This window comes from Polypterus senegalus, chromosome 5 (assembly GCF_016835505.1).
Source record: "Polypterus senegalus isolate Bchr_013 chromosome 5, ASM1683550v1, whole genome shotgun sequence".
In the NCBI taxonomy this organism is placed as follows: domain Eukaryota; kingdom Metazoa; phylum Chordata; class Cladistia; order Polypteriformes; family Polypteridae; genus Polypterus; species Polypterus senegalus.
This window is the reverse complement of record NC_053158.1, coordinates 146,766,896-146,779,818: the sequence shown is the minus strand read 5'-3', so window position 1 is coordinate 146,779,818 and position 12,923 is coordinate 146,766,896. Positions and strand designations below refer to the sequence as shown.

The window sequence follows — 12,923 nt, the reverse complement described above, 5'->3', positions numbered from 1 at the left end:
ACACCCAGCACACATTAGGGACAATTTAGGATCGCCAATGCACCTGACCTGCATGCCTTTGGACCGTGGGAGGAAACCGGAGTATCCGGAGGAAACCCATGCAGACACGGGGAGAACATGCAAACTCCACGCAGGGAGGACCCGGGAAGCGAACCCAGATCTCCTAACTGCGAGGCAATCACAAAACCAATGTTTGAGAAATACAGTACATTTTCTAATACGAGAGCAGAAAGACTTAACATTGTTGTTTCTATGAAATCCGACCCTTTCAAATACATTTTTTAAGTTTTATTAACTAGTTTTCCCTAACTTTGCTTTAAAAAAATATCTGTAATGAGGATGAGGCTCATGTGAAAAAAATGTGAAAGAGTATGGTTACTTTTTGCAATACAATACTTAAACATTCACAAGACACCATCACTTAACAAAGATTTTAAAGAAACAGCTAAATAAAATATCTGTATGATATGTCTTTAGAATTGAATCATTCATCTGTACCAGCTTTTTGCTTGGTCTATCATATGAAATTAATATTACACGTAATATAATTACACACATAATGGACTGAAATATGCCTAAAGAGAAAGTGTTTTAAGTTATAGACAAATGGTTATCATGGAGCATGTCAAGTCCACAACTAATTCAAATTATCTCTGAATTACTTCCAAACTGGGAAATAGTAAGATTGTGTTTGGCATTGTTACGAAATAGTAAGATGTATTTAGGATGTTCCTTTTAGTTAATAAAATAGTTGTAGAAATAATATCCTCAGTCAATAATTACACAAATCAGTTTTAAAACATTTAGGTTAATAATTTTTTTTTGTCATTTTTTTGTTGTTTATGAATGCAGCAGGACCGTAATAACTTGGTAAGTAAAGAAACACCTATTTTATTCCTAAAGATGAATTCATTTGTTTTTTAGTTTGTATTTAAATTTTATATATGTAATCTGAATATAAAAAAAAAATGTTTTTTTCATTCTTTTGAGTTTCTTCCTTTAATAATTTCTGAGATGCATAAGTACAGATATTAACCATAAAGAAGGAGGGTTCTTTGTCTCTTGGCACCTTTTCATGAAAAGAGTATAGCAAATGTATTTTTAATATATTATTAGTAGTAATATAAGTAGTATTGAATAAAAGTCCTGAACATAAACTCAGCATGAACATAAAAAAGATTTAATTATATAATGCCTCTTTTTTCTTTATTACTGTATGCCTTTGTCTTATTCATCTTTTTGTTTTTAGCAATGTATTCTGTACTTATCCACATTTTCTAATAGGAAAAATACTGTTAAAATACAATAAGCATTTACGATCAAAATTTTATTGTACCAGAATTTCTAATTATATCAAAATGTTTTACTGTCATGATCACAACTTCTAAATATAAATAATTGTGGAGTATACAAGGATCAACAGAGTATGGTTGTTACATTTTTTTAAATGATATGTTTACTACAAAACCTGTAATCTTAAGAAACATGTCTGTCAAAGAGGATTTTGAAAAAAGTAATTTTTATCTGTCTTAAGTGTCCTTCTAGACTATTCTCTCCTTTTGCCTTCTTCAGATCATGTACACCTTACTTAATCAATAAATAAAGCTCAGACCCTGAACAATGATGGTGTACTTTAAATTAGATGACATTGGTTCTGGTGATGACAGTCTTGACACAGCAAGAAACCTTAATAATGTAAATCATTGAGTAATGCTTGTCCTTGGAATTTTTAATTGTTTTTCAGATAGATAAATACTTTATTAATCTCAAGGAGAAATTCGCATTAGTTATTAGTTAGCACTGGGTAGGGAGAATGCCTAGTTCTTTTTGTGTAAACAAGAACATGTTAAATCATATTCATCCATAATACTTGTATTCGGTACAAATTTAGTTCTGGCGAAAGGTGCATGATAGTCTGCAGTATGATTTGTCTAAACTGCTTGTGTACTGGAAGATTAAGTAGAAAGAACTCCATGCTGTTTTCAGACATTACAAATCCCTGCTTATTGCTAAGAACCATTTTTATAACCACTCTTGTTGCATTAACCAGCCTCTAGAGGTGTCACTTCTTTGTTAAATATGCCAAACATATGAAATACCGCTTGTCTGAGTAAAGTAATATTTAATTATTGTGCTTGCTAAAAATAATGACAAGAACACTGACATTTAAGATTTCTTATTCAGAGTAAAATTTAAATTTTCTATTGTTCAACATAGAAATCATCATTCAAACAAATTTTAAAACATAGTTCAAATGACATAAGCGATTTGAAAAATATTTTTGCTTTCTGTATTTTGGAAAGAATTATAACTGTGTGATGTATAAACAGTCTGCAAAAATATGATGATAAAATCAAAATGATAAAATGCATAAAGATAGCTTTTTGATAGCATGTAAAGGAACCAAATCTAGCAATAATATAAGTGTTCTATAAATATTTGTATAATATGGCAATGCAAGTTGTATTATCATTACTCCCCAGCTTTGACAATGGACAATAATGCGCAAGGCATACTATTGAATTTTTTGAACCATCTATGTACTAGTGACAGAGACATGTATAATCGAGAAGTAGTGATAGAACCTGCTTGTGTTTTACATGCTTAATCTGTATAAGAAATAAGTTTAGTTTAATTGTGTTAACTTGCTATAATAAATTCCGTATAGCATTGTTACATAAACATTTATTTAAAATATGTAATTTATTCATTACACTTAAAAAGCTTATTTTCCTACTTATACAGTATGATTTCAGTTTGCTCACTGGCCAGCATAAATAAAAGATAAAAGCTGTGTCTTTTTTCTTTTATTCTTATTCCTTATTTTTTTATTTTATTTCAAATGCCTATGCCTAACATCATACAAGAATATACAATAATGGCTGGAGAAATTAGTGGCATGGTAGGTTTCATACATGCATTTCATGGGCAGAAAAAAATTTAGGCTGTTGGAAGTAAAAACCAGATATTGTGACTTTCCTTTATCTTGAGCATTTAAGATACTGTAAGTGGACTTTAACTGCATGTGTGTCAGACTTTTAAAATATATTTTGCAAAGTGACAGATAACCAATAAAGAAACATGTTCGCCAGTACTAGTGTGAGTGAGAACATTCTGGACTGTCTGTAACAATGTCATAATGTACAGATGCATCTCAATAAATTAGAATATCATCGAAAAGTTAATTTATTTCAGTAATTCAATTCAAAAAGTGAAACTCATATATTATATAGATTCATTACACACAAAGTAATATATTTTAAACGTTTATTTCTTTTCATTTTGCTGATCATGGCCTGACGTTGTCTCTGGTTCAGGAGTGGCTTGACACAAGGAATGAGACAGTTGTAGCCCATGTCCTGGATACGTCTGTGTGTGATGGCTTTTGAAGCACTGACTCCATCCGCAGTCCACTCCTTGTGGAAGGTGTTAATGACTGTCTTCTGGACAACTGTTTAGTCAGCAGTCTTCCCCATGATCATGTGACCTACTGAACCAGACTGAGAGACCATTTAAAGGCTCAGGTTTTGGGTTCATTAGCTGATTGGAGTGTGACATCATGAGTCTATCTACAATATTGAAGTTTTTCACAATATTCTAATTTTCTGAGATACTGAATTTTGAGTTTTCATTACCTGTAGGCCATGATCAGCAAAATGAAAAGAAATAAATACTTGAAATATATCACTCTGTGTGTAATGAATTTATATAATATATTTTTGAATTATTGAAATAAATTTACTTTTCAGTGATATTCTAATTTATTGAGATGCACCTGTACTTGGGGAAATTTAACCAAGAAGTTGTTACAGTACAATCTAGAGACAAATCCATAAACAAGTTTTTCAGTATCATCCTTAGTCAGACAGTAGTGTACTTTTGCAATGTTAGATAAATTAAAATAGCAGTTTTACAAACATTACTGACATATACTTCAACTATGGTGGTGGGAATTGAGTTTTTCTAAGGCAGTGATGCTACTAGGTGTAATAAATAACCATGATATGCTGTGTTTTAGCATGATTTCCACAATGCCAAATTAGTTGAGTAATAAAGCCTGAATATAGTAGTGAAGGAGGAACTGATTGTCTTGGTGTCTATAAAGATATGAAATTGAACATTAATATTTCCACGTCCTCCTTTTTTTTTTTTTTTTTTTGTGGCAGTAGGCTGATGGCAGATCTTAGTACAGGCTGATACATATACATTGCCTTTTTTAAACAAACAGTGAAGGTGCATGAATAGTGTAGTAAATCAGATATGCTGTTAATCATTCATGTTCTAGCAGAATTGGCTTTAAACCAGTTTTAATACTTGGGACAAATACACATTTTTCTTTGATTTGCCTTTCTGCTCCACAAATTAAAATTACAAATCAAACAATTTAGAGATGATTAAAATGCACATTTCAGACTTTCGGAGTATTTGCATTCTTTTCAATCATACCATGTAGAATTTACTAAGCTTTTTATAAATGGTTGCCCATTTCAGGGCAGCAAAATGATGGTAGAGTATATTTTTTGAATGTAGGTATGTCAAAGTCATGTGATATTCCATTGTAATGGTTAAAATAGTATGTTGTAATTACTTTACCTTTTTACAGAATATTAACCAAAAACCTGTAATATTGAGAAAAAGAAGGCAAAGAATTAAAATAGAGGCCAACTGGGAGCTGTTTTACTACAGGTATGTTTAACAAAAATACTGTTTCTTATCAAAGTGAAGCTTGTGCTTCTCAAAAGAAATTATGAATTACTGAGCCTAATAAGAGTGGCCTTAACAGCAGTAGTAGACTCTTTGTCATTTTGTGCTAATACAGATGTTTTTGTGAGTTATTCAAAATGTAACAACATGCTTCATTGTGGAAAAAAATACATTACAGTATAAAACAAATTAAAATAATTTCTAATGATTTACTGCATAGCCTGCATGACATGTGATAGTAGTTTTTTTCACCTGTAGTTTGTTTAGCGTTGTGCTTTATCTCATGACTTTTCTCCAGGTAATATTGTTTGTTTTCTGATTTTTTTTTTTCATAAACAGTTTAGTGAAAAAAAGGTGGGTGTCCACTAGTAATGGTACTTGGTTCTCTTTAAAGTAAATTCTGTTTTGTGTTCCTGCTATTTTTGACATTGTTAATATTTAAAAAGTATTTGAATAAATTAAACAAAATAAGAAGCAACATCCCCAAGCAGAATTATTTATCTGGAGAGCAAATTATGAAATACAATCATGCACTGATTGTTTTTTGTCACAGCTTACAGTTCCACAGAAAGCTATAGTTTAAGGATATAATGTTTTAAAGTCTATGTCTCCCTTGTGATTTGGATTTATTTTCTTTTGCTTATAAAATGTGTAAGGTAAAATAAACTATTTTAAAAACACTGCATGTGACATATGTTCCACAAATGAGCTGAATGAATAAATGCTAGGTGAGAAACTGTGGTTTGCTGTGGGTGGGATACAATTATCATTCATGTTAGGAATGTTTATTTTTCAAAAATTAATAATCTGGCATGATTACATGAGAAAAATGTAATTACTGATGTATATATATAGTATATATTTGGATTATGTAAAATTTAAAAATTATAGCTGTGCAAGTCTTTTCTTCTTTTCTGCACCTTATATTCAGGGTGTGCTTTAGGTATTTCCGCTATTCATAAATCTACTGTACTTCAAAATACAACGTAAATAACGTTCACAATGGCATATGAAGCAAATATTGTCATAAAGTGGAGTCAAAACCATAGTAAGAATGAGGTTTGAGGGCCCCTAAAGGCTTCAGTTACCAGGCTAAGTCTCCTTTGCCTTTCTGGAAAAAGCCTCACCCCAGTGGGCTTAATCAAAAGCCCATCAAGAGGAGGATGATGGAAGTCCCAATGAGCAAATCAGAGCAAAAAGATCAAACAACCAGTAAAAAAAAAAAAAAGTCAATACAAACAAACACTCCAACAGACTTCAATGTGCTATGCTCTCCTTTGGTTTTGCCCTAATTAGCCAGAGGTAGGGCTCAGACCAAGGGGGTTTTCATGTTGGTCCTGCCTCATAGGGCTCAAGTTACAAAACAGAAGGGATATAAGAACATTTAAAGGGACAGAACATAATTGTAAACATAACAGAAAATACATAAAAAATATGACACATGACTTTAATGGCAATGTTTGAGATACTAGCGCAGATCGTTAGTCTCAGGACCTCCACTCTGCCCTAATTCAGGTGTCTGCAATTATACAGGTTCAAACCTGATCCCATTCTCGATAAATTTAAGATGACTCATTTCCAAACACCCCTATTAGATCTTTATTATTATTCAGTGAAAGCAGGATAGCAATCTTTAGTTTACCATAAGTATCCATCCATCCATTATCCAAACCGCTATATCCTAACTACAGGGTCACGGGGGTCTGCTGGAGCTGATCCCAGTCAACACAGGGTGCAAGGCAGGAAACAAACCCCGGGCAGGGTGCCAGGACACGCACACACACTAGGGACAATTTAGGATCGCCAGTGCACCTAACCTGCATGTCATTAGACTGTGGGAGGAAACCGGAGTACCTGGAGGAAACCCACGCAGACACGGGGAGAACCCAGGTCTCCTAACTGTGAGGCAGCAGCGCTACCCACTGCGTCATGTGCCGCCTTACCATAAGTTAAAAATAAAAGTGAGGTTTTTCACTTAGTGGAAACATGCTAACATGGAACTCTCAAGGCTTTTTGTTGATTGAGTAATTATGTGCATATCTACTCAGTAATGATGTCAAAATGCATATAATATCATAATTAAAATAAGCTAAATGTGTGGGTATTGTGTCTAAAGAAAATATATGAAAGTGATTAAAATGTGTTTAATCATAGATTTCAACAAGATCATGCAAGGTCAAACTTAATTTGGAACTTCAAAACACGGGAAGAACTGCGTGATGCACTTGAATGTGAAATGAGGGCTTTCAACATTGACCGAGAACTGGGCAATGTGAATGTAATTTCATGGAATCATCAGGAGTTTGAAGTAAGATTTGTCTTGACTGAGTTGTGTTGTTTGTAATCAAAATATTGTGTTTTGTCTCTAATGAAACTGAGTATGTCTCTCTTAATTAGGTTAAGTATGAATGCCTTTCAGATGAAATAAAAATTGGTGATTACTACCTTCGTCTTCTTCTTGAAGAAGATGAAAATGAGGAAACTGGAGCAATAAAAAGATCGTATGTATTTTTTTTTTTTACAAATTAATTACATTTTAATATCCACTTTATTTTAATTAAAAAAATCCTCAAATATGAAATAACATTATATGTCACAACCTCCTGAATGTACAACTGGATGGTGTATCATTGTTAAAGAACTGTACTTTCTTGATTGTCTTCTTATAGTCAGAATTCTCATTTATAATGTGGTTATGCAGGATTGACAGTTCAGAATGACTGCCTGAGTACTGGGCTTACAGAATGGATGTGTTGGATGGTCATATTCTTTTTTTTTTTTAAATAACAAGTTGGGGTTTTTTTTTAACCAAGTTTTCTCACTTTTAATTTGGACCAGTTAGCCTGATATTTTTATGATTCTTCCATAATCAGTTAAGGTTAACACAATACCATTTTTACTTTTGGTTTATTTTTGTTTGTTATTTATCTTCCTTTGTCAGTTGAGTGCTGTAGTACTATAAAAATGACTTTGTCCATTTCTTAATAAACCTGGTAGCTTTTTTCAGTATGGTTGGCCAAATTATTTATTTAACACTAAAATTACTGAAGCCTACAAAAAAACTCATAATCCAGGCCCGCCTTAAATTCCACCGCACTTTTCCGTCAGCATCTTTTGTTTTGTAAATGTGTCGATCAGCACAAGCAGCAAGCAGCCTGCTGTCCTATTCCCCTGCCCACTGCCGCAGATCAGTTTGCAAAGAAGGTTCTCAGTGCTCAGTGTTTATCTTGAAGTGGAGTGCCTGGAGTTGTAGAGGGTAAATAATATATCATTACTTGGAATACATGCATTTCATGTGTGTTCTGTGTCTACAACGATCTATGTTAACATGTCGCTAAAACAGAAACATTTTGTATGCTTTAGTAATAATTGACAAAATGTAGACATGAAGTGTATAATGTGTGAAGACTGAAATCCAAATATGAAATAAACACTTTCACAAAAGGTTCAAGTATAACAAAATAAGTATGCTTTTATTCAAGAATAGAACCAAAGAAAAAGAAGTTGCCTTAGGGTAAGTCAATGACATGACTGCTTAGGTGGTGCAGTGGTAAGAGTTGCTGACTCATAATCAAGAGGTTGCCGGTTCAATTCCCTGGTCCACCAGTTACCTTTTTGAGTAGTGAGCAGCTATTTTTATTACTATTATAAAAAAAAAAAACCATGCAGACTTCCAAGCATGGGGTTCAAACACAAAACATTGAATCCAAGAGACAATAGAAATAATCATTGGGTCTTACTGCCCACACTTAAAACAACAGTTGTGTTGAATAAAATATAATTAATTCATAATATTTTTTGATCAAAAGGAAAAGAATAATAGCCATTTCTGTTCTCATTATTCCATGGAAAAAACTCGTCCGTTTTTTTCAGGAAGGTAGTAGTTAATTTCTTTGCAAAACAATTGACAGAAGTAGAATTTAATGTAGCTCACCTAGTGACCCGGAATAAACTTTTGCCCTACAGTCCCTCCATGTGTCATAAATCGCACCTAAAAGTATTTTAGGCTAGAAAGTCCATGGGGCATTCAAAACTTGATTGCAGCCAAAAAAAAGGGAAATTTGCTGTTGGGCTTTTGATTTAGGAGTGATTTTTTTTGTGGTTGAATATAGACCATATAGAAATACTGTAAATACAAATATTTTTCTAAAAGCATCTGAATACCTGAATGTTTTAAAACCTGTGTATGTTCTATATCAGTAAACTCTTCCAGTTATGAAGGCATTCATTTTAAAATTTTTCATGGTATTCTTTTGATCTGTAAATCTATGTTAAAAGTGTTTTGAGGACTGTGTCTTTGTATAATAAAACTTATGATTTCCCTTGATGATCTGATAAAAAGTTTATTTTACTCCAGATGTCTCTAGTAGTCCTGAGACATTTTTTTTTACCACTAAACATTATGTATTATTTAGATTTTGAAAACCAAAGCTCAAAAGGTATATAATATATTGTGCAGGAGGATTCCTGCCAAATGCTGACTTTAAGAACTTTTAATTTTAGGAAGACTTTAAATATTAAAAAAGCAATATCATCTGAAATGTTTTTTTCAATTTAATAATAATGGAATTGTTTTTTTTATTATTTGTTCAAGGTATGAATTTTTTAATGAACTTTATCACCGTTTCCTGCTTACACCTAAAGTGAACATGAAGTGTTTATGCTTGCAAGCCTTGGCCATAGTGTATGGAAAGTGCCATGAGGAAATTGGACCATTCACTGATACTAAATATATTGTTGGAATGCTGGACAGGGTGAGTTCACATTTTTCTTTAGAAAAACATCTGCATATAAACACAGTGCGCTTTTTGAACATGGTGCTGTGTTACAGTATAGGTTCTGGTAAAAACTATTCTAGGAAGTAACTTCAATCTTTTACATTATAACCCAAGTTAAGTCAATATGGAAAACGCAAATAAAAATATTCATTAGCAAATCATAGTAAATGATATTTGACCTGAAAACAATATAGCAATAGTTTGATGTTACAACAAATGAATTACATTTTTTTTTTTTCAAAAATAATTTAAAATTAATTTAATTTTAATATTTGGAACTTGTTCCAAAAAAAGTTAGGACTATAAAGTATTTACCACTTTGTAATGTTGTTCTCTTAACACCTACTAAACCTTTAGGTACTAAAGACACCAATATATTGGGTATTTCAGAGTTTTAATGTGTGCCACAGTATGAGCAGTTCATTTTTGCATTTTGCATTTCAGGTTCAAGTATACCTTTGTAGTTCACACATAATGTGGTTTTGCATTGTCTTGCTGAAATGTGCATAGTTGTCCATGGAAGAGATTTAATCTTCAAGGGAGCAAATGTTGCTTCTAAATCTGCATATACTTTTCAGAATTGGTGGTGCCTTCACAGAAGTGCAAGTTAGCCTTGCCCAGCACACTGACATAAACACATACCATCACAGATGCTGGCTTCTGGACTTGTAGCTGGTCTCGGTCTGGATGGTCCTTTTCTGCTTTGGTCCTAAGCGCAATATAAGTTGCCACTGTGTGATGGCCATCCCAGAGAAATCAACAAAACTTCTGCACACTGTTAACGTTCAGCTTCCGTTTTTGCACAGTATAGTTGTAATTGGGCACTTGTGAAAGTAACTATATGTTGTGTAACTCGCTAAAGGTTTGACAAATTTCTCCTGAGTCTATGTGATAATATCATTTTTTGATGATACAGAGCTGGGGATCAGAGGTCACAGTCAGTTTAGGCGAGATCCCTAGCCTTTTATGCACCAAAATTTCTCCAGGTTCCTTGAGTCTTTTAATTATATTATGCACTGTTCAGGATGAAATACCTAAATCCCTTGCAATCAGTCTTTGAGAAACAGAAACATTGTTTTTAAACATTTGAATGATTTTGTCCTGCACTTGTGGGAAATATTGGCCCATCTTTTCTCCCGAAGGACTAGGCCTTTCCTGGATACAGCTTGAACACCAAAGCGTAATTACAGTTACCTGTTGAACATCATGTGTTTCTGCTCATATTGTTTTCTTTGGACTTCAAACCCTGAGGTTGTGGCTTCAAATCCCGCTGCTGACACTGTGTGGCCATGAGCAAGCCACTTGACCTGCCTGTGCTCCTATTGGAAACACAAAGAAATGTAACCAATTGTATCATAAATGTTGCAAGCTGCTTTGGGTAAAGGCATCAGCCAAATATGTAAATGTAAATATAACTTTTGCACTAAAAGGCACTAAATGGCCTTTTCCCAAAATTTTTGGAATATGTTGCTGAACCTCAATGGTAAGGAAAGATGTTTATTTACGAAAAAATGAAATTTACCAGGCTGAGCATTAAATATGTTGTCTTTTACACTGTTTGTGACGGATTACAATTCAAAGTGAATTTTGAAATCACTGCTTTCTGTTTTTATTTACATTTTCCCTACTGTCACAACATTTTCTGAGTTGCAGCTGTAAATCCTCATTCCATTCCTTTTTATTCTGAGACCTATACTATCTCGCTGAAGATTCATTTAGTGATGTTTTGTAAAATTTATATAGATTTAAGTATTTCCTTTAATTTTCAGTTTCTATTAAAATAAAACACAGGATTTTATACTTTTTCTTCATTAATATTTTAATAATGGCCAATAAAAAATTTGATTATTTTTTAGTTATGTAAAATTTTCTCACATAAGTCAAATTTGAATAGTAGATGGAATTAAACAACGTCAACGTGCAAAACCTCTCCTAAATAAATTAGAACTGGCAAAACAGAGTATTTATAAGCTCATTCAGATTTCATTTGCTGCTTTCCGTGTTCATGCTGAAGCACTGTCAAAAGAATGTCTGCATGCTATTCAAAATCAAAGTGTGCTAAGAACATTGCATTGCCTTCAAGACTAGAGTTCAAGGCACGCATATGTGTGGGGGATGGGAGAAAGCTAGTCTGTCTGGTATTGGTCCGTGGCACAGAAAAGTGTTTTCGATTGTTAAATAAATGATTATGCCATGAATGTGCAGGGTTAAAGTGGGTATGGGTGGAAGTGCAAATGAACTTCACTCTGAGGACAGAAGGGGGTGCCTGGCTGATTGTGAAGGCACATGCAAGTGTGTGTGTGTCAGTCACGTGCCTCATTAATTCTTGCGGGGTGTTCACACCTGTTAGAATTAAAAGAGCCTCCATGGGACAGAAGGCAGAAGATTAAGGGAAACCAAAGATGGAAGAAAGGGGGTTAAAGGAGGAGAGAAAAGCAGGCAGGTAAACAAGAGAATGAGCTGGTGCATGAATGAATGAATGAACGAGCGAGCGAGAGAGGAGGCAGGCAGCCGTGAGAAGAGCCCCTCATAGGAACGGGTTGCCAACGCTCAGGGGCTGTAGTAGAGGATCGCCACAAAAGAGCTTTCAGGGAGTTGGAGTGATCAGGTGGTGCAGAAGACTCTCAATGGAATTCCAGGAAGGCAGCGGGAGTCGGAGTGGTTTGGGTGGTGAGCCTTGCTGCTGGAGCCATGGTTAGTAAGGACCCACTAGAGCCAAGGAACCTAGATCCACTGTTTAAGAAGGATTGCTGTGCCTGTCGCTTTGGCGTCTTCTTCTCCTGCAGGGTCCAATCAGGGTAAGGGGAGGAGACACCAAGTTAAAGGGATGCACCAAGATTTTTAAAGAACAGTTTCCTTGCCTGTGAGACTTTAACCTTGTTTTACTGATTGATTTTAAACTCCACAATTCACTTGTTTTTTATGGATTATTTATTATGGATTGAGCACTGCACTTTGTTTTGAACACTGTTTTGTTCTATTGTAATAAAACCACTGGTTCACTTTTGAACCTACCACTTGCTATGTGTGTTGTGTCGTCATTTGTTTCGCTCATCCCTCGGGTACGTTATTGGCAGTAGCGCGTTCAGGAGGCTCCCCCAAAGAACCAGGTAGCAAGGGGCCCACCCACACCATCACATTGCATTGCCTTCAGGACCAGAATTCAAGGCATGCATAGGTGTGGGGGATGGGAGAAGGGCAGTCTGACATTGCACACACAGAAGTACACCACATAAAACATAGAAGCTATCCGATCCTTAGAGTGGGACAAGTCTCCCTTTCTTGCTTAATGAGATGTGAGATCGCCTTTGTTATCCAAAGATCTACAGTTTGATACCGTTTGTTAGTACTTAAGTTTATACACTGACTGGGACATCTTTTTCAAGTAAGGTGCAGGAGACACACTAGTAAAAACCTTTGTTTTATGACAAGAAAAGCAAT

The 12,923-nt window shown here is 34.3% G+C and overlaps 1 protein-coding gene across 3 annotated transcripts in view; it reads left to right on the top strand.

The window, feature by feature from the left end:
- LOC120529567 (dnaJ homolog subfamily C member 13) overlaps window positions 1–12,923 on the top strand; it is a 301,442-nt gene that overhangs the window by 189,404 nt on the left and 99,115 nt on the right. For all 3 annotated transcript variants that reach the window (XM_039753466.1, XM_039753464.1, XM_039753465.1), the window contains 5 exons: window positions 853–870; window positions 4,604–4,686; window positions 6,859–7,012; window positions 7,102–7,205; window positions 9,299–9,458. In XM_039753466.1, coding sequence (XP_039609400.1) covers window positions 853–870; window positions 4,604–4,686; window positions 6,859–7,012; window positions 7,102–7,205; window positions 9,299–9,458 — 519 coding nt within the window. The remainder of the gene's footprint in view (window positions 1–852; window positions 871–4,603; window positions 4,687–6,858; window positions 7,013–7,101; window positions 7,206–9,298; window positions 9,459–12,923) is intronic.